Consider the following 21,995-nt stretch of genomic DNA (forward strand, 5'->3'; position numbering starts at 1 on the left):
AGTGATGTCTTTCTTTTGCTTGTAGTCATTATGTTGACAAAGGTGTATCTGATATACAATGTAAAAAAAAAAAAAAAAAATTGTAGAGTTTCTTTTTTTAAGGAACTGATTACAGAAGCAGTTTTAAGTTTGCTCAACTCTCAAGGTTCCAGGTTCTGTGGATTACAAATTCTAAGATTGGGTGAATTACGAATTCCAAGCTTTTATGTTGGCACAGTGAGCAAAAAAGTGTTGCATTAACTCCTATTGTGCTATTCAGCTGAGAGAATATTAGCAGTTTTGTGAAATACATTTTATTACATGTGAAATACATTTCATTACTTCATCCATTCATTATCTATACCTGGTTATTCTGGACAGGGTTGCAGGGGCTCCTGGAGCCTATCCCAGCATGCATTGGGTGAAAGGCAGGATCACAGGTTGCCAATCTATGGCAGGGCACACACACTCATACCTATGGGTAATTTAGTGTCTCCAATTAGCCTACCTGCATAGTCTTTGGACTGTGGAAAGAAACCAGAGTACCCAGAGGAAACCCACGCAGACATGGAGAGAACATGCAAACTCCACGGATAAAGGCCCAAGCCGAGATTCGATTACTTTTTATTACTTCATTCAAATACAAAACCAAGTTTAAGAGACTAACAATTTTACACAGAACTAATGTAAAAATAAAGGTGTTTGTGGGGTAAAAAAAAATAAACAAGGACAACAGGGGTGGACAAAATTAAGTGAAACATCGACATCAACAACTGCCATGTTTTTAAAAAAAAATTTTTTTAGGCAAAAGCACCAACCTATTTTTCACCTAATTATGGCGTGCTGTTTCTGACTGTTACACATTTGTTTCTTTTAGATTATGCACTGTCAGAAAAGCTAAAATACTGAAAATTTCAAGGAAAGTTTTAAGGTTTTATAATAATTGTTTCTGAACTAATTGATGTTGGCTGATTAGATATGTGTTAACGAGCAGTTGAATAGGTGTACCTAATAAAGTGTATTTTTTTTAATTGTTATTGCCTTATAGAAAAAGTCATTCATGTAAAATCAATTAAATTGTGTAAATCAATTATTTAATTATGGTTGATTATTCTAATAACTGTCGTGTAATAACTGACATTCAATGAAAGGGAATGAGAGACCAATGGCAGGTGTGCAGGTGAGGCTACTGAAGGCTCAGATGTAAATCCTACAGCATGGAGCTGACAGGGTGAATTTATTCTTCACTGCATCTGTAAAGTAAAATGTGAAGAGCACAGGAGACTGATGCAATCAATCTGACTAGAGCTCACGATACGCAACCATTTCAAGCTTGTACACTAACTTATCCACCCAGGAATTAAATCAGATATAAAAGAATTTGATTAAACCAGAAGAATCTGCTTTATGTATAAAAATTATATGAAATGATTTGTCCTATTAGCTAGATAAAAACAAAACCCAATGAATGAATGAATGATTTCTTCTTCTTCTTCTTCTTCTTCTTCTTCTTAATAATAATACATGGATTTCTTCTATAGTAATCTTTAGGTATGATGGAATTTGGTCCTTTGAAAAGTAAAATTCTTAGTTCAAAAGTTTAGATCAATACCAATTTATATTAATAAATAAAAATTGTCTCCTGTACAGCATGAAAAATATGAGGTAAAAGCAATGCAGGTAAGTCACAATACAGTGTTGTTCAAGCACCAGATTTGTACCCCTTTTCCAGAATAAAATCTAGCAATGAAGTTGCAGGAAATCAAGTAGTAACTGTTACCTCTGTATGCATGTCTGCTCTCTTCTGACAGACTACTAAAACATCCCCCTTAGCACTTCCTCTGGTCTGTCTCAAATCAGTATTCATGCATACTGAGGCTGATTACATTAACCAAATGATCACTTTTATGTGAGTGTATGTCTGCCTCCCATTTAGTTCTGGTAGGCCATCAACCACCTCACCTTGATCAATTCACATATCCAGCAAGTCTACCCCAGAGTACCCAAGTCAGCAACCAGGCATTCCGAGGCACATTAGAAACAACAAAAGTTCTTTCCAAGTACAACATCTCTACTTTGTTCTTTTTTAAAACAAATACCTTCACTGGTTTGATGTCACTTTCACAGAGATTTTCACTGGGCATATTTGCAGGGGTCCTTCATTCTTATCTTCTTTCAAACCGGGAGAGAAGAATGGGAACACTCTCTCAGTAAATGTGCCTTTAAAAGTGTAGATGAGTGACATGTCACTGGAGTCAAAGAAGGACACCTCCCCCCTGTCATAGTCCAGCTGCACTCTGATGCTCTGGGGCTTCCTCTTCAGTGTGAGGACAGTAACTCCAGATGCTTTGTACTTATCACCATTCCTCAGCGTTAACACCCACAATCCTCTCTCTGGGCTGCATGTTATATCTCCCTTCCTACTGATGGACTCTTTGACCACTCCTATATCCCACCTAGGTTTATTCCCAACCTTCACCTCCCAGCTGTGTGTCCCTGAGGTAAACCCCTCAGATCCCAGCACACTCACACTGGGTTTAAACCTCTCTGGGTTGTCAGGACATTTCTGGTCTGTATCTGTGTGTCTCACAGTGGTCAGATCATCAGAGAGAGAGAGTGTGGCACGTACAGTATTGGGGTCCAGCACCACAGGAGCTGAAATATGAAAAAAAAAAATATTTAAAAGGCCGTGAGGAGAGGCACATTTCAAACACTCTATTCAGATTAGGTCACATACATGGGAAACTGCATATCATTGTTTTGATTTCAAATACATGGTAGTCATAGTGATTTATGCTTTAAAAACAAAATCTGTTTGCATCATGAAATTAAATAAATGAGCACATATCATAGCTAATTCAATGCAATACAATAAATCAGAGTAAAACCCAGATAATGCATTTCAGGAAAAAGGGTACAGCAAGAAGTACACAACATATCACTTTCGGACCATCGCCACTAGAATATGCTAATGTGTATAAATACATGGGGTTTGCCCTGGATGAATTTATGACCTACGAGGTGGGAATAAAATCCCTAGTGACTTTGGCTGGGAGAGCGTTATGCTCAGTGATTAATGAATTGAAAGTGTGCAAAGATCTTGGCTGTTCAACATATTCACAACTTTATGATGCCTGTGTCTCTCCTGTACTGAATTATGCTGCTGGCATATGGGGCTCTAAAGAATCCAAAAAGGCCAATTCTATTCAGAACAGATCCATACAATGTTTTCTTGGGGTACATAAATTTGCTCCAGTTCTAGCTATTCAGGGTGAAATTACACAACACCCCATGGACAAAAGAACTTGATGCATTTTTTGAGGAAGTTGATTTACAATATATTTACAGAAATAACTTACGGTGTAATATTAACATGATTAAATATAAGCTTTTATCAAACTTTGAAGAAAAGTGGTCTAATAATATATTGCTAAAATCAAAATTAAGGACATATATTCATGTTAAGCAAAACTATGGCCCTGAACCATACGTTATGGCATACCTAACCAGAAGCCAAAGGTCCCTGGTTGCCCAGTTACGAACCGGTATCCTTCCTCTGGCTATTGAGGTAGGCAGATTTAGTGATGTAGTTGAAGAAAAAAGACTACGTCTGTTATGTGATCTGGGTGAAATTGAAAATGAATCCCACTTTATGCTGTACTACACATATTATGATGATCTAAGAGCACCAATTTTCCATGAAATGTCTAAACGAAATCCTGAAGTGTTTTGGGGGGGGGGGGGGGGGGGGGGGGGATGATGAAAAATAGCTATTTAAGTTTGACGTTTTTAAAATGGCTAACTTTGTATCAAACACCTGGAAAAGAAGGCAAGATGGATTGTTTGTTTAGTCTCTAATGAGGTGTTATTATTTATGTAATGACTATGTATATGTTGCAAAAACCTGAAAAAGAAGATAAGAAGGTTTGGTTATGGAGTCTATACTGTTTTGTACAGGACATATGTATCAGATATGTGTCTGTTGCATTTTAATAGGTTTATGATTTACTCTGCATCTGTTATATGCAAAATGTTGGTGTCATATAAGCCAATGCGGGCTGGGCATCGGTGTGATGCATGACACAATAATAAAATGCATTCATTCATTCATTCATGCACGTAATTCACACAGCTAATAGTTCCTGATATGAATTAGGCCTTATAGGGAGGGGCTTGAAGGGAGAGCTGAGGGGAGGGGTGGGAGGGGTTGAATGTAATTTTTGTTTTTTTTAATCTAGTGTTACGTCCCCTGCCCCTGCTGGTCTGGGTGGTGCAGGAGGAGGTAGTTGCCTGATTGCTTAATTGCTTGATTGCCTTCACCTGCCGGTGGCCAACATAAGCCCTGCAGTATGAGGCAGGGGAGTTCTTTCTTTGAGATCTTCTTTCGGGTTTCTTTGGTGTGTGGTTTGATTTGTGGTTTTGGGTTTGTAGTTTTTGTGAAGATCGTTTTGTTTGAACTTTGTGGGTTTTCCTGTTGTTTTAGTTTGTGATTAGTTTGTTGGTTATTCTAATAAATGTCTGGGTTTGTGTTTTTAGATTAGTTTCTGGATTGTTTTTTGGTACACTGGACTTGTTTGTTGCGGTCCTTCGAGCCGGTTATAACACTAGTTATTTTCTCCAAACTTACAAACTGCACTTTTATTTAAGTTTTAAATAGTCTACAAATTCTGTGCATGCTTGTTTTCTGATATTGAATTGAGAGCAGTGTAGTGCAGCCCCAGGATCTTCCTAAACTTGACGGGAACTGAGACTGGATGATTCTGTACTGTTCATCTTTCACACCATACAGCTCAGTTTTTGAGTTTGTTTTCATTAAATGTTCACAAATAATGTGATTTCAACTTTTTCCCCAGATACTCACTGTACTGCACCATCTCCTGCATCTTCTCCCAGACTCTGAACTTCAGGTTGCCCAGGTGTTTGGCCACATCTATCAGTGCCCCTGAGAGCAGCTCTGGATCCTGCAGTGTGCACTGGGCTCTGTAATGACAAGCAGGAGTCACTCAAGATTTAAATGGTAAATGGACTGTATTTATATATCGCTTTTATCCAAAGCGTTTTACAATTGATGCCTCTCATTCACCCATTCACACACACACACACACACACACACACACACGCGCCAACGGTGAAAGGCTGCCATGAAAGGTACCAATCAGCTTGTTGGGAGCAATTGGGGGTTAGGTGTCTTGCTCAGGGACACGTCGACACACCCAGGGCGGGGGATCAAACTGGCAACCCTCCGACTGCCAGACAACCGCTCTTACCTCCTGAGCTATGTCGCCCCAGATATAGGGTTTGAAGAGACTTAAACAGACACTAGAAAAAAGGGCAGAGTCTACATACCTTTCCTTGATGTTCTTGTAGCTCTGAAAAACACAACAGCACAATTGTAATAAGATGTAAACATGTATAAACATACTCAGTAGAGACCATTATGAGAAACATTAATATGTTATAAGTGAAAAACAAGAGCCATGCAAATAAGTGATGTAATTTTAACAGTAAGCAAATATGAATGAAGGTACTGTAATGTACAGGTAACTGTCAAAATAAAGGAAACGCTTGAATAAATGAAGAATTTTGAAAGCAGGAGCTTCCACACAGGTGTGACTCCTGAGATAATTAAGCAATGAACATCCCAGCATCCTCACGATTGTGTGTAAATATGCTGGGCAGGTTTTGTTGATCATTAATTTGGCTGCCATGTGGCTGGAAGATTTCTCAGCAACTCCGAATCAACTGTGGCGTGGATCGGGGCATGCCCCCGCAGTGCCCCTCCCAGCCGGATATTCATCAGCTCAAACCTACCACCAGGCTCGCAGTTCAGGACCCAGGACAGCACCACTCTGCGAAGCCCAGCCACAGGACCCTGGAGAGCGGCAACCGGGAAATTCCCCAACTCCCTCATTGGCATTCAACACACCTGAAGTCAATGAGGCCACACAGCTGCCGCTACTCCAGGGAAATGAGCTGGGAGCTTAAGAGGAGGCCTTTGTCTCCCTTGAGGGGAGGGGGTTTTTGGGCTACTACAGAGCGGCAAAATATCTGTGTGTAAATTTGTACTTGTTTTGCAGAAGCCAGCGGAGACGCGGGACCACATCCCTCTTCGTGCTTCAAAGAGGGATCCCCTAAGCTGTCTCCGGGTCATCACTACCTTAATTTCAGTTATTTTACTTTACTTTAATTTAATTTAAAGAAGAACCTTTTGTTGTTGAGCACAGCTTTGATTTGCGTGCTTAATTTGGTTGAATTAAAGAGCCCTGTTGGGCTATTTTTCCCCAAACCTCCGGTCTGTGTATTTCTGTGCCGCCCCGCCTGCACCGTCACACCCAGTACGGTGCCACAGTGGTGGAGAATGCGGGCACAGGCACGGAGTAATAGCAGACTGCAGCTAACTACCCCGAGCTCGAGTATTACACGCGTTCTCGCGGTAGAGTTTTAAAAAAAAAAAAAAAAAAAAAAATTTTTTTTTTGGTTCGTTTGTTTCTCCCCCCCCCCCCCCCCCCCCCCCCCCCCCCCCCCCCCCCCCCCCCCCCCCCCCCCCCCCCCCCCCCCCCCCCCCCCCCCCCCCCCCCCCCCCCCCCCCCCCCCTCTTTCATTAGTCTTGTGTTCCCCAATTAGCTGCGACATGGAGGACCTCTTACGGGCGCTCGTGGAGGCTAACCTGGGACAACAACATGCTGCCCAGGTCATGGCTGAACAGGTCATCCGGCTCACCGAGGTGGTCCAGGCCCACAGCGCATCGGCCGTACCGCTCCCGGGTAGCAGGACGAAGGCTAAGGATGTCCTGACAAAAATGACTGAAGCCGACGACGTGGAGGCCTACCTCCACACCTTTGAGCGGGTGGCCGAGCGCGAGTTATGGGATCCCCGGGAGATGGCAGACACCCTTGCTCCCTTCCTCACCGGCGAGGCCCAACAAGCATACCAAGACCTGGGCGCAGCAGAAGCCCGGGACTACCACAGGCTGAAGAGGGAGATATTAGCCAGAGCCGGTGTATCCCCCACATCCGCTGGACAACAGGTCACCACCTGGGCCTACCAACCGGGGGTCAACGCGCGCAGCCAGATGGCGTCACTCCGGAGGCTGGTTACCCGTTGGCTCCAACCTGAACGCCTGTCCGTGGAGCAGATCCTCGACCGGGTCGCCATGGATCGGTACCTCCGGGCATTACCGCATGAGGCAAAGAAGCTGGCCGGGCAGCATTCACCACAGAGCCCTGAGGACCTGGTGGAGCTGGTGGAGCGAGTCGAAGCCACGCAAGAGATGCTGAAGGCAGGACCGACCGAGCGCTCCCTCTTCCGTCCCCAGACTGGAGGTGACCGGAAGCCGACCCCACCGGACTCGGCCCAGGCCCGAGGGAATATACCCACCCTGCTGCCCACCTCTGGAAAGTCGCCCTCAGATGTGTCCATGCCCACCGACCCGGCCCCCATTCCAGCTCGCTTGCCCCATGGACGGAGTTGCTTGGCTGCGGAGCAATTCGACGCCCTGTACCAGGCTGCCAGAATTGTTCAGAGGGGGGGCAGAAGAGCCCGAAGGAAGGGAACCGGGTCATGGCCCCGACGAGCCAAACCCCGTGTCCATCCATCAGGCCAACCCTATTCTGCCTGGCTGGGAGAACGGGTTGGAGTAAGCGAGGTGGCAGAAGAAGCTGATGGGGAAGGTGAGCTCTTACCCCCCTTAACGATGTCCAATCTCCCTCCCCAGGCACAGCGTAAAGGACAGTTTGGCACCGCGCAGGTCCAGGATGACCGGTTGCGCCACTGCTGGAGCCAGGTGCGGGTCCTTGAAGGGGTAAAGAGGGGAGAAGGACCCCTAGAAGCAAATTACTTCTCGGTGCAACACGGGCTGCTATACTACCACACCACGAGACGGGGAGAAGTCCGGGAGCTGTTGGTCTTACCCCGCCAGTACGTGGCCACCGTCCTACAGCTGGCCCACACACACATCCTGGGAGCTCACCTGGGCATGCAGAAGACCCTAGAGCGGGTGGCAGACCGCTTCCACTGGCCAGGAATGCGCAGAGCGGTGGAGGATTACTGCCGCAGTTGCGAGGTGTGCCAACGCACCTCCCCGGTAAGGCCACCACCCGCCCCTCTAATCCCTCTCCCCATTATAGAGACCCCCTTCGAGAGGATCGGCCTGGACCTGGTCGGACCCCTGCCCAAGTCAGCCCGGGGACACAATTACATCCTGGTCATCCTGGACTATGCCACCCGCTATCCGGAAGCCGTGCCCCTCCGCGTCGCCACCTCCAAGGCCATTGCTCGCGAGCTGGTGCACCTCGTCAGCCGGGTCGGCATACCAAAAGAAATTCTTACGGACCAGGGCACTCCATTCATGTCCAAGATAATGGCGGACACATGTCACCTGCTGCGAGTACAACATCTCCGTACGTCAGTGTATCACCCGCAAACGGATGGGCTGGTCGAGCGGTTCAACCAGACGTTGAAGCGGATGCTCCGGAAGATAGTCGCTGCTGACGGCAAGGACTGGGACCAGGTCCTGCCGTATGTGCTCTTCGCCATTCGGGAGGTGCCCCAGGCTTCCACTGGCTTCTCCCCTTTTGAGCTGCTGTATGGGCGGCGGCCGAGGGGACTCCTGGACCTCGCCAAGGAAGCCTGGGAGGAACAGCCATCACCGCACCGGAGCCTAGTCGAACACGTAGAGGAGATGCGCTCCCGCATATCAAGTGTCATGCCAGTGGTGCGAGAGCACATGGTGGAAGCACAACGCGCCCAGCAGCGGACATATAACCGGCCCGCTCAACCCCGAGAGTTCCGGCCAGGTGACCGTGTCCTTCTACTCGTACCCACCCCTGAAAATAAGTTTCTAGCCACCTGGCAGGGACCCTACACAGTCAAAGAGCGAGTGGGACCAGTGAACTACCGCGTAGACCAGCCCGGACGCCGGAAACCGCAGCAGGTGTACCATGTGAATCTGCTCAAGAGGTGGGTAGAGGGTCCTGCAGCAGCAACGGCGGCGATGTTCACCACCGAAGAAACAACCCCTGCGCCCCGGGAGACTGTGCGATATGGTGCTGACCTGAGCCCCCGCCAGGTCCAAGAGGTGAGAGAACTGGTTGACCAAAACCGTGATGTGTTCTCCCCTCTCCCAGGTCGTACCACCTTAATGGAGCACCATATCCGTACGTCAGAGCGCACCGTGGTGAACATACGCCCGTATAGGATCCCAGAAGCACGGAAAGCGGCCGTCGTGGAGGAGATTGAGAGGATGAGAGCAATGGGAGTCATTGAGGAGGCCTGCAGCCCTTGGTCGAGCCCCATAGTCCTCGTGCCTAAACCCGATGGCTCCCTGCGCTTCTGTAACGACTTCAGACGTCTCAACGCTGTGTCCGACTTTGACGCGTACCCCATGCCCGGGCGGATGAGTTACTCGAGCGACTGGGTGAGTCTCGCTTTATTACAACCCTGGACCTAACCAAAGGTTATTGGCAGGTCCCCCTCACCCAGTCGGCCAAGGAGAAGACTGCCTTCACCAGCCCGGTGGGCCAGTTCCAGTATCGGGTCCTGCCGTTCGGGCTCCATGGGGCACCAGCAACGTTCCAGCGCTTGATGGACGTCGTACTCCGGCCACACCAGCGCTATGCAGCAGCCTACTTGGACGATGTGGTAATCCACTCCCGCACCTGGGCCGTCCACCTGATTCATGTCCAGGCTGTTTTGGGGGCGCTGCGACAAGCTGGCCTCACCGCCAATCCCGCCAAGTGCTGCATAGCGCAAAACGAGGCACAGTATCTGGGCTACACCATCGGTCGGGGCCTGCTCAAGCCCCAAGATAAGAAGGTGCAGGCTGTGAAGGACTGGCCCCGGCCCGCCACCAAGACCCAGGTACGTGCCTTCCTGGGGTTGGCCGGGTACTACAGGCGTTTTATCCCTCATTTCTCCTCCACAGCCGCTCCCTTATCTGACCTCACACGAAAAGGGTCACCAGAGAAACTGCTGTGGGGCCCCGAGCAGGAGAGGGCGTTCCAGGACCTGAAGGCCGCCCTGTGCTCGGACCCGGTCCTCCATACCCCGGACTTCGACCGGCCCTTCCTGGTCCAAACGGATGCGTCGGAGACGGGGGTGGGCGCGGTTCTGTCCCAGGTACACGGCGATGAGGAGCACCCCGTGTTATTTCTGAGCCGTAAGCTCCGCCCGAGTGAATCCCGGTATGCTGCTGTGGAGCGCGAGGCCCTTGCCATTAAATGGGCCCTCTCCGCACTCCAGTACTACCTGCTCGGGCGGAAGTTTACTCTGGTTACAGATCACGCGCCCCTCCAGTGGATGGCCCGGGAGAAGAACACCAATGCCAGGGTGACCCGCTGGTTCCTGGCACTCCAGCCCTTCGACTTTGAGGTGGTCCACCGTCCCGGAAGGCTCCATGGGAACGCTGACGCCCTGTCCCGCCTGCACACACTCTGGGCGGCCGCGGCAAGCACTGGTGGCGGTTCGCTTAGGGGGGAGGGATGTGGCGTGGATCGGGGCATGCCCCCGCAGTGCCCCTCCCAGCCGGATATTCATCAGCTCAAACCTACCACCAGGCTCGCAGTTCACGACCCAGGACAGCACCACTCTGCGAAGCCCAGCCACAGGACCCTGGAGAGCGGCAACCGGGAAATTCCCCAACTCCCTCATTGGCATTCAACACACCTGAAGTCAATGAGGCCACACAGCTGCCGCTACTCCAGGGAAATGAGCTGGGAGCTTAAGAGGAGGCCTTTGTCTCCCTTGAGGGGAGGGGGTTTTTGGGCTACTACAGAGCGGCAAAATATCTGTGTGTAAATTTGTACTTGTTTTGCAGAAGCCAGCGGAGACGCGGGACCACATCCCTCTTCGTGCTTCAAAGAGGGATCCCCTAAGCTGTCTCCGGGTCATCACTACCTTAATTTCAGTTATTTTACTTTACTTTAATTTAATTTAAAGAAGAACCTTTTGTTGTTGAGCACAGCTTTGATTTGCGTGCTTAATTTGGTTGAATTAAAGAGCCCTGTTGGGCTATTTTTCCCCAAACCTCCGGTCTGTGTATTTCTGTGCCGCCCCGCCTGCACCGTCACACCCAGTACGGTGCCACACAACGGACTGCAAATCTAGAGAGTGAACAGGCAGTTTCATCCGTCTTGAACTTTGTAGCAGTTACCTGCATGTAGTGTGCAGTGTCACTGCTATTATAGAGGACACAATGGTGAAAGACAATTATGTGGGGAAAATGAGGCTGTGGGGTGGGGATGGCTGGTTTAAGCAGCCACACCTGCCCTGGGTCAAGCTAATTAGACCTGGCCAATTGGATAATTGGTTAAGAATTAGATAATTGGCCAGGCTAATTGGACCCAGGAACAGGAGTGGCTGCACCTGTGCGGTAATCCCTGCGCACAGGTTAAATCTGCCATCCCCACCCACACCAGGGAGCTTCGGTCATGACTGGGTTACATCTGCTCATTTGGCGTTACCATCTTGCCAAACCCTCGTGAAATAAATCTGGACTGTTTGAACATCTTCTCCCTGTGTCTCTGTGCTGGAGGGCCCCAAGGAAAGCCACTTCGGTGGCCTGTGGCAGGCGTGTTTGCCACAGTGGCGCCCAACGTGGGGCTCCTCCGGCACAGCAAAGAGGCACAGGGCGGTGCACGAGAGGTGGTCGCGCCGTGAGCTGGACTTGGCCGGGAAGGCGGGTCAGCTACGGGCGGCGCACCTCTCGTGCACCGCCCGTCGCTGACCTGCCTTCTCGGCCAGGTGCAGCTCCTCAGCGTCCCAGCTGAGGATCGCTTCCTTCCCCTCCCTGGTCATCTTCCGCTCCCTGTTTTTGGCCCGGAAGATCCACCCGAAGCCCTGTCGGGAACACCTCAGCCGCCCCTCCTCCAGTGTGCTTCCTGGCTGGCCCTCCTGTGCCTCTTTGCTGTGCCGGAGGAGCCCCACGTTGGGCGCCACTGTAGCAAACACGCCTGCCACAGGCCACCGAAGTGGCTTTCCTTGGGGCCCTCCAGCACAGAGACACAGGGAGAAGATGTTCAAACAGTCCAGATTTATTTCACGAGGGTTTGGCAAGATGGTAACAGCCAAAGTGAGCAGATTTAACCCAGTCATGACCGAAGCTCCCTGGTGTGGGTGGGGATGGCAGATTTAACCTGTGCGCAGTGATTACCTCACTACGCACAGGTGCAGCCACTCCTGTTCCTGGGTCCAATTAGCCTGGCCAATTATCTAATTCTTAACCAATTATCCAATTGGCCAGGTCTAATTAGCTTGACCCAGGGCAGGTGTGGCTGCTTAAACCAGCCATCCCCACCCCACAGAGGCCTTCTGTAAATTATACATGACATGTCCTACTCTGCAGTGGTGATGTTTTCTATTGACTTTCTGGTGACATCAATTTTTCACAAAATTCAAAAATATTTTTTAAAAAATGTGACGACATTTTAAAATGAGCAGATGCATCTCTATGAACACCTGCACCCTGAGTTTGACACTGTCACAGTAGGCTACTGCTGCATTGGTGCAGAATAAGGGAACACGGCCAAATATTGTGGAAAAACCACAAACCAGCATACTGAATTACAATAAATCAAGCTCCTACCTGTAACAAGGAGGTGTCTTCAGTGTCCATGGCCTTCTCTATAGCTGTGATTTTGTCTGTAAGAGTGGAGATTTGTCCTGTGATGTTTTCTATCTTCTCCTTCATGATCTGACTCTTCTGCTCATCTTCCTCCCTCAGAGCAGCTAGTCTGGCCTCCTCTTCCTCTCGCAGGAACTGGTGGAGCTTCTCAAACTCTACCTTTATCTGCCTCTCTGTGTGCTGGGCCTGACTCTGCAATTCAAACACACTATTTTAAACTTGAATAGTGTAACTATGTTTTGTTATTTAAGTGTGGCAGCCTCTTATGCCTGTCACACACAACATTAAAAAAAGCATTGTTTTTGGTTTAAGTATTCTTAATTGCTTTCCTTACCCTGATATGTTCTGCTGTTTCCTTACATTCTTGTTCAACCTCAGTAAACCTCTTCAGTTTTTCTTTAATAAGATTAAGTGCAGGGTTCAGTTCCTCCTGGAGTTAAATGAATCAGTTATCACTTCCAGAAAGACATAAATGGCACAGTAATACCCCTGCTGCAATACAAGTGAAAGTCAGTACAGCTTATTAAGAACATTGGAAAAATAGTAAGGAAAATAGCCCTGCTACAAATTAAGTAAAGATTAGTGAAACATACTTATAACACAGCATAAAATGTTCTGTGATGCATTTTCAAAAAAATTAAACCAGTCAAATTGTAGAGCATATAGAATTAAAAAATAACTTTTGCTGGGTTGTAATTTCATATTTTATAGTAGACTGTAAGAAATGTTAAAGCACTTATAAAATTGATTTGACTTGTTGGTACAAGAATTTTTTGCGCATATGTATAGCTCTTGTCTCCACCAGTCATTGTGGATTTCTTTACTTCCTGGTTGTTGCTCAGTTCTCTCCCCAAGCAAATAACGGAGTATTTCACAGTTTTAACGGCTGTAAGCACACTTTCAGATGCAGTGCTGCCTCTTCCTGCTTTTGACTGATCAGCAGGTTTGTTCCTGTTGCGGCCTTTGCGAGTGGAAGTGGAGGCCAGACTGACTGTATTTACAAGACCTCATACCACAGCCGTCCATCAGAACTGAATGTTTTACACAGAGATATTTTACACATATTTGATTGTGTCTTGAAAATATGAAATACATTATATTGAAAATTGAATACCTTCAGCTCCAGAACAGCCTCTTCCACTGGACAGACCGGGTGGTTTCTGTGTTTTTTTGAAGTCTGACAGATGACACAGAGAGGCTCTTTGTCATGTTCACAGAATAATAGAAGTTTCTCCCCATGAAGACTGCAGCGAGCATCACTCGTGTTGGTAGTTTCTCTCTCAGTCTTCTGCTTTAAGTAGAACTCCACAATGCTTCTTAAGGCCAGGTTTACAGGAGGATCCCCCATAGAGGCCTTTCTCCTGCAGATGGGACACTCTCGAGAGCTCTTCTCTTCCCAGTACTGCTTCAGACACTCTCCGCAGAAGCTGTGGCTGCATTTCAGGAGAACAGGCTCTTTAAAAATATCACAACATACAGAGCAACAGAGCTCGTCCTCAGGAATCAAAGCTTTAGCCTCCATTTTACAGACGCCGTCTCTCAGTCTGATAGTTTCACTTTCACTTTTGCTGAAACTACAACAGAACACACCCCATGTCATTCAAAACTGGAACAAACTGGCTGATCAGGCTTGTTGTCTTCAGTCATCTTGAATACAGAGATGATAATGTGCCTGAACCGGCTGCTCTGGGGGATTTACAGCCAGTAGTGTCCCCCTGGATTAAATAAAAATGCCCAGGCAAATTTAATTTATACAGCACATTCATTCAGGAACATTTATTTAGCTTGTTTCAAGACACTGAAACAAGAATGCATAATCTGCACTCCTCTAAGAGCCCTTACTGGACAAATAGACAACACATTCCCAATAAGAGCATGTAGAGGCTAAAGGCCAATTCATGGTCTAGACGTAGCATACACGGACCGAACGCTGGGGTCCGCGCGGTCAAAATGACGAAATAGCGGACCTCAGCGTACGTCCGCCTGGGCATGTCCGCGCGAAGCTCAATTTTTGTGACCGCGAGTACCTAGCTTACGCGTACCGGTGTCACACAAATCATGGCTCGGTATGAAACTGTTTCACATCGACATGCATTTCATGCGGCACCGGAAACACGCGGTGATGCAGAATACACAAAACAGACATGGAGTCGACATTTGAAGAGAGACTGGCTGAAGTGGTGAGAAGGTACAGGTATCTATACGATTCATACCAACGGGATTATGAAGATTTTCAGAAGAACAACAATTCATGGAGAGAAATAAGCACAACGCTGGGCAAGGACGAGGCCATGTTGTTTACAGTCCAACTCCCGGCAGAAAAGGAAAACAACGCGCAGAGACTGTGGGAAATGTAGGGCTTGGGTATGCGGTGGTACGACTGGAGTATGAAAGGGCAAACGACTGCGGACTGTCCGTCCGCACAGCGTATGCGTCCTGTATTTATAGAAATGTAAAAGCCTTAAGGTGACATTAAAATGAAAAGGAATTAAATTTGATAATTCTACATTTTCAAATTATGTTTGCAATAATTATAGTTAAATTAATACAGACTATTTAAAAACCCAATATTATAAAAAGCAATAGATGAATAAGAATAATTTAGTGCAAGACGATGGAGAGTGGGACTGTTTTGAGCTTCTAAAGGAGGTGAAATTTGGGGCAGGTCTCAGGCCATCTGAGAGTTTATTCCAGCAGCGTGGGGCATGACGACTAAAACCAGCTTCCTCAGTTTCATTTTTTTTTTTCAGCTTGGGGACAATAAGCAGACCAGTCCCAGATTACCAGAGAGGCCTGAATGGTTCATAGTTTAAAAACACTTTTGCTTTATAGACAAGCAGAAGGATTTTAAAATCTATTCTGTGGTTCACCAATGTAGTGATCTAAGGACTGGTGTAATGTGTTCTGCTGTCGTAGTCTTCATCAGAAGAATGAAGCCAATCCACATGACATACTGGCCCTTTCAGGTACCTATATTATTTTTGGATGGAGGCACTGATGATTTGTTAATATTTATAGTCTCACTTGTAAAGACAGCAAATTAATTACATTTTGCAGTAGGGGTGGGCTCGGGGGTGATTGATGCAGGGGGGTTTACTGGTCTGTCAACCGTGTAAAACAATATCTCATAAAAAAAACACGTTTTCAAAAATGCCAAGTTACTCACACATACAAGACATACACGGTCTATAACTCATTCATTCAGACTGCCAAAATCCAGGCCTACCATTAAAAGTATTGATATCCAAATGATGCCAAGTTACAGTGCTACAAACAATAGGCTATAGGCTATCTTGCCTCACCAAAATTAAATAAGATGTATTCCAAAGCAATGCTACCCAATATTTCCTCAATTCTTTCAAGTCACTTGGCCCTGTGTTTTGTAATCTTCCCATTTCACATTCCATGCACACTTTGTGTCAGATCAAAGTGTTGAATATTTAGAATTGCCTCATGGAACACATTGAAATTCATGTAGAAAACTGCTGGTCAGCAACTACAGAAAGCATATTTATCCGGAAAACATATGGTTACACTTGATTCTGAACTGAATTTCAGTAAATGTACAAGTGATTGTATATTTGCTACGTACAATACATTCTGCATGTAATAGCCTATACATATTGTACATACATAGGCTACATAGAGAACTTCTTTATCCCCATGGGGACATTTCCCTCGCAGCATGTTACATTCACATTTACGAACAGACATTTATACCAAGAAACATAATTCACGCAACAGAAAGGCTGGCCAGCGAAATACATACATACCAATACAAATTGGACATATAGATGCCTATTCAATCAATCTTGACTTTGAGAAAGCCATCCACACATATGTTTGGCCTGTCCATGTACTGCATGCTTATACACACAGGGCCAAATGACTTCAGGAAATATTGGGTAGCGCTGCTTTGGAATACATCTTATTCAATTGCGGTGAGGCAAGATAGCCTATATTGTTTGTAGTACCGTAACTTGGCGTCATTTGGATATCAATACTTTTAATGGCAGGCCTGGATTTTGGCAGTCTGAATGAATGAGTTATAGACGGTGTATGTCTTGTATGTGTGAGTAACTTGCCATTTTTGTACGTTGAAAACGTGTTTTTTATGAGATTTGATTATACAGTAGCATATATGACATTCATGAAAAATAAGCTGTCAAAATATATTTTCTGAAAGATGGCCAAAACAAGTTTGACCTCCCTATCATTGTTATAATGAGAAGAGAGGAGTAGGCTGCAATTAGCGTGAATTGACATGAAGCTAATGAGCTTAAAGCTAGGGAAATACACTGTCAGCTTCCCTTAATAAACATAATAATGTTATGACAGGAACTTCAGAAAAGCAAATAACATTACATAGGATCCATTAAAAAATGTACAAAGATGGTAAACTAAACCGATAGCCCGTATGTGTTTGTGACCGGGAGTAAAATAGCCACCTTCACACGAGTGGGAAAAGTTTCTCTACTTTACATAAATAAATAAGCAGAATACGGCCGTCTGGTCTTAATACAGGAAAATCACAAAGTTTAAATCACACTGTAATTATCTTGAACATACGTGTACTTACTAACCGGAATGAACAGGGACATAATGAGATGGACAAAAGTTTGTTCGAGGCCGTTTTTTTGTTTTTGCTGGTCTGAAAAATGCGAGAGCTGGGTAGCATGCCTACCCACCTCACAAGGAGGAAATTCAAAATGTCTCTTTGCCCTCTTGTGGCGAAATCTGGAATACACTTTTTTTTTTTAAACAGCATGAATTCAACGTACTGTAGGCTGACATTAATTAAAGGCAGAATAAATGTCTCTTAAACAGAAAAATACATATTTGATATCATGCCAAAATTTAGGAAATATTAAAATATAATTTTAAATATAAGGTATATAAATATTCAAAGCTATACATACACACACACACACACACACACATATATATATATATATATTTACACACTAGAATCCATCATTCTCATTTAAATTCTCTAACATGATATGATGAAAGAGAATGCTATCAAATCAACATTTTTCAAAATAGCCTTTACTGTAAGCCCTGGACAAAACCCCCACAAGAAAAAACCTAGAGCGATGGTGGTAAAGAACAACTCCTGGGCTGAGACACATAGTGATGCTATGAGAGATACAATCAGAGAAAGCTTTGTGATTACTATATTACATAATTTCATTATGCTTGATTCTTGTAATAATTCTCATGCAATAATTATCAATCAAGGAAAATAAATGAATATAGTTTGAGACCAATGGCTGGTTTGCAGGTGGGGATACTGAAGGCTCAGGTGTAAATCCTACAGCATGGAGCTGACAGGGTGAATTTATTCTTCACTGCATCTGCAAAGTAAAATTTGAAGAGCACGGGAGACTGATGGAATCAAACGAACAAAAGTTCATGATAGTCACACATTTCAAGCTTGTACACTGCCTTATAAACCCAGCTAGATAGAAATGACATCAATCAGCATCATCATCATATAAAAGCTGTTTATTTAACTGTAATTGATTTAATGTAAAACATATAGTTCCAAAGTTTAGATCAATAAAATATTATATTAAGAAGCTAAAATAGTCTCCGTTACTACAGGAAACATACTGGTCAAAGCAAGGCGGGTCGGTTACAAGAGAGTGCCGTTCAAGCACCAGCTTTATACCCCTCTACCAGAGCAAAATATACCGACAAGGTAACCAAACGGTTATTGTTACCTCTGGATGCATGCCTGCTCTCTTCTAATAGGCTATTAAAACACCCCCCTTTGTACTTCCACGTCTCCAGCTGGTCCATCCTAAATCAACATTCATGCATAATGTGGCCGATTAATTTACAAATGACGATTTTGTTACTGTAGAGACGGATCAAAATATTATGTCCGCAATTGCAGCGGCGTTTCAGCTAGTTGGAGCTCACAATCTTCAGGCTAAATACTCCCTTTCTAGTTTAGGTGGTTCTTTCAGAATAGGGTTGAAGAACTGGGTGTAGGCCAAAACAGACAGTGGGTTTAACAAAATACAATATTATTTTTTATCATATAACCATTAAACAACAAGTTCATAAAATGCTGTGGGAGGAGAATCAGGACCAGCCTACGATATGCCATTGCTGAGTGGTTTAAATCCGACTCCACCCAAGATGTACAATCCTTACAGAAATATAAGCGCAGACGATCACGCCCACAAGCAATATTCAGGGGGAATTTCTCCTTCTCTTCCCCCCACGTCAATAAAACGATTACACAAATTTTACCACCGGTGGGTTTCACTGCTGGACACCACTCAACCCCCACCGACACTGGACAAACATCACCCAATCAATTTGGGGTGTACAGGACATTGATAATCCCGTTAACTGGGAGGGATAACATGCATCAATCTGATCAGAGCGTATCATGTATTTTGCTTACCAGGGCAACACAAAAACAACAAAAGTTCACCATTCGGCATTCCGGTGTGGGATGTTGGCGTCCCGCAGCAGTTGATTCTCCCCCCGCTCTGTCACCAACTCGTACGAGGCACTTTCATCAGCTCGCACTGCCTACCACACAGGTGCCACCAATGACCCAATACGGAGGTCCACTTATTGAATAATATCACCTATTCAATAATTCAATTAACGCTACTGGGATTCACGAGCGGGATGCTCCTGCAGATGGAATTACTATCCTTTATACATTGTTACCTCTGTGTGTCTGCCTCCCGTTTGGTTCTGGTAGGCCATAAACCAGCTCCCTTTGGTCAATTCACATGTGCAGCAGTTCTGCCCCAGATCAAGTCAATAACCTGACGTGCTGAGGCAGATTAGAAATAACCTAAATCCCTTTGTGCAACATCTCTACTTTGTTCATTAAAACAAAAAAAACATGTTCACTGGGCCAGCGTCACTGTTACGGAAACTTTCACTTGGCATATAAGGAGGGGTTCTTCATTCCTACCGTCTTTGTTTAAACCGGAAACACTCTCTCAGTAAATGTGTCTTTACGACAGTAAATGAGTGACATGTCACTGGGGTTGAAGAAGGGCACCTCCCCCCATCATAGTCCAGCTGCACTCTGATGCTCTGGGGCTTTTTCCTCCGTGTGAGATCAGAAGATCCAGATGCACAGCACTTATCACCATTCCTCAGCATTAAGACCCAGAATCCTCTCTTTGGGCTGCATGTTATACTTCCCTTCCTAGTGATGGACTCTTTCACCACTCCTATAGTCCACTCAAGTTTATTCCCAACCTTCACCTCCCAGCTGTGTGTCCCTGAGGTAAACCCCTCAGATCCCAGCACATTCACACAGGGTTTAAACCTCTCTGGGTTGTCAGGACATTTCTGGTCTGTATCTGTGTGTCTCACAGTGGTCAGATCATCAGAGAGAGAGAGAGAGGCACATACAGTATTGGGGTCCAGCACCACAGGAGCTGAAATATGAAAAAGAAATATATTTAAAAGGCTGTGAGAAGAGGCACATTTTAAATACTTTATTCAGATTAGTCCAAATACACAGGGAATTGTAGGCCTATATGATACTTATGGATTTATATATACTGTAGTTAAAGTGATTCATACTTTAAATATGAAACCTATTTGCATAATAAAAAAGAATAAATCAACTAATACATTTCAAAATTCAATGCACACAATTCACACAGCTAAAAAAACCATATTAGTAATTAGGTTTTAAGCAATGCTAATTCTGCGTTTGCCTGAATTCTGATTTCAGAGCAGTGCAGTGTGGGCCACAGAATCTTCCTAAACTTGGAGGGAACTGAGACTGGTTGACTCTGCACTGTTAATATTTAATCTTTTCAAAATACAGCTTGTTTCTTTAGATTCGTGTGTTCATTAAATACTCACAAAAAACATGATTTCACCGTCTGCCCCAGATACTCACTCTACTGCGCCATCTCCTGCATCTTCTCCCAGACTCTGAACTTCAGGTTGCCCAGGTGTTTGGCCACATCTATCAGAGCCCCTGAGAGCAGCTCTGGATCCTGCAGTGCGCACTGGGCTCTGTAATTACAAGCATGAGTCACTCAGGCTTTGGGGTTTGAAGGGACTTAAACAGACAAGATGAAATAAGGTGAGGGTCAACATACCTTTCTTTAATGTTCTTGTAGCTCTGGGGAAAAAAACACAATAACAGCATAATTGTGATAAGATTTATGCATGTACTGGGATGGCAGGTATGCCATCCTGCCAGGTTACACCTTGGTGGGGTAGCGTGCCTCATTCCTATACAGCACCGAGAGTTTGACGCTTTTCAGGGTTCCTTACAGAAATAACCACAATGACCACAGGCGCTCAGCCCATAAAAGCAATCATTTTGGTACCTTCTGACCCCATTTCAACAGACATAATTCACAAACAACGTAACACGTCCACACAATAAAGCCTCAACCTTGGGGAATTTTGCCTCAGATGCTCCTAGCTCACAAAGAATATGTCTCCCCATTGGTCATTTTAGGTACATAAACCAATAAAAAACATCGGATACAGACACAAAATGTAAGTGACTTGAAACAATTCAGGAAACATTGGGTAGAATTGCTTTGGAGTACAGCTTGTTTATGTTATCTCATAAAAAACACGTTTTCAACGTACAAAAATGTCAAGTTACTCACACATACAAGACATACACTGTCAATAACTCATTCATTCAGACTGCCAAAATCCAGGCCTGCCATTAAAAGTATTGATATCAAAATGATGCCAAGTTACGGTACTACAAACAATATAGGCTATCTTGCCTCACCAAAATTTAATAACATGTATTCCAAAGCAATGATACCCAAATTTTCCTCAATTCTTTCAAGTCACTAAGCAGATTATTTTCATTCTTGATTGGGAATACTTCTTCTCTATTTAGTATGGTCAACTGCAAGTGCACGCCCATGTATTTGGGGAGTGAGGATTTACACAGGCACCCAGTAAATGCTGTCAAATGGTTGACTCTCTTTTTCATTCCCTACCAGTTGAGCAGCGTTCAGGGCATAATACAGAGCTCTAATTAGGTTTATGTTCCTGCTTTAAGCTGGAACATAAACCTAAGCTTTAAACTTTAAGCTGTAAGGTTTGGGGACATTTCTAGGCACAATTATAGCAGGGCTGCCCAACCCTGTTCCTGGAGATCTATCGTCCTGTAGGTTTTCACTCCAGCCCTAACACAGTACACCTCATTGAACAACTAGAGATCTCATTGAGCTGCTGATTAGTAGAATCAGGTGTGGTAAAATAGGGTTGAAATGAAAACCTACAGAACAACAGATCACAGGAGCAAGATTACAGGAACACAGTTACTCACATAACTCTAATGGATGTGCTTATATTCTCTTTTATTATAAGTCACTGTAGATAAGAGCATCTGCTGAATGAATATAATGTACAGTGCATA

The 21,995-nt window shown here is 45.2% G+C and overlaps 1 protein-coding gene across 1 annotated transcript; it reads right to left on the reverse strand.

Annotated features, from left to right (window-relative positions):
• Window positions 1–770: 770 nt before the first annotated feature.
• Window positions 771–14,469, reverse strand: LOC118221152 (zinc-binding protein A33-like). Its single transcript, XM_035405948.1, has 6 exons — window positions 13,713–14,469; window positions 12,933–13,028; window positions 12,560–12,790; window positions 5,326–5,348; window positions 4,841–4,959; window positions 771–2,634 (listed from the first exon to the last, which is right to left on the reverse strand). The coding sequence occupies exons 1-6, from the start codon at window positions 14,196–14,198 to the stop codon at window positions 2,081–2,083; spliced, it is 1,509 nt and encodes a 502-aa protein (XP_035261839.1). The 5' UTR covers window positions 14,199–14,469; the 3' UTR covers window positions 771–2,080.
• Between the last annotated feature and the right edge of the window lie 7,526 nt (window positions 14,470–21,995).

This window comes from Anguilla anguilla, chromosome 2 (assembly GCF_013347855.1).
Source record: "Anguilla anguilla isolate fAngAng1 chromosome 2, fAngAng1.pri, whole genome shotgun sequence".
Classification (NCBI taxonomy): Eukaryota; Metazoa; Chordata; class Actinopteri; order Anguilliformes; family Anguillidae; genus Anguilla; species Anguilla anguilla.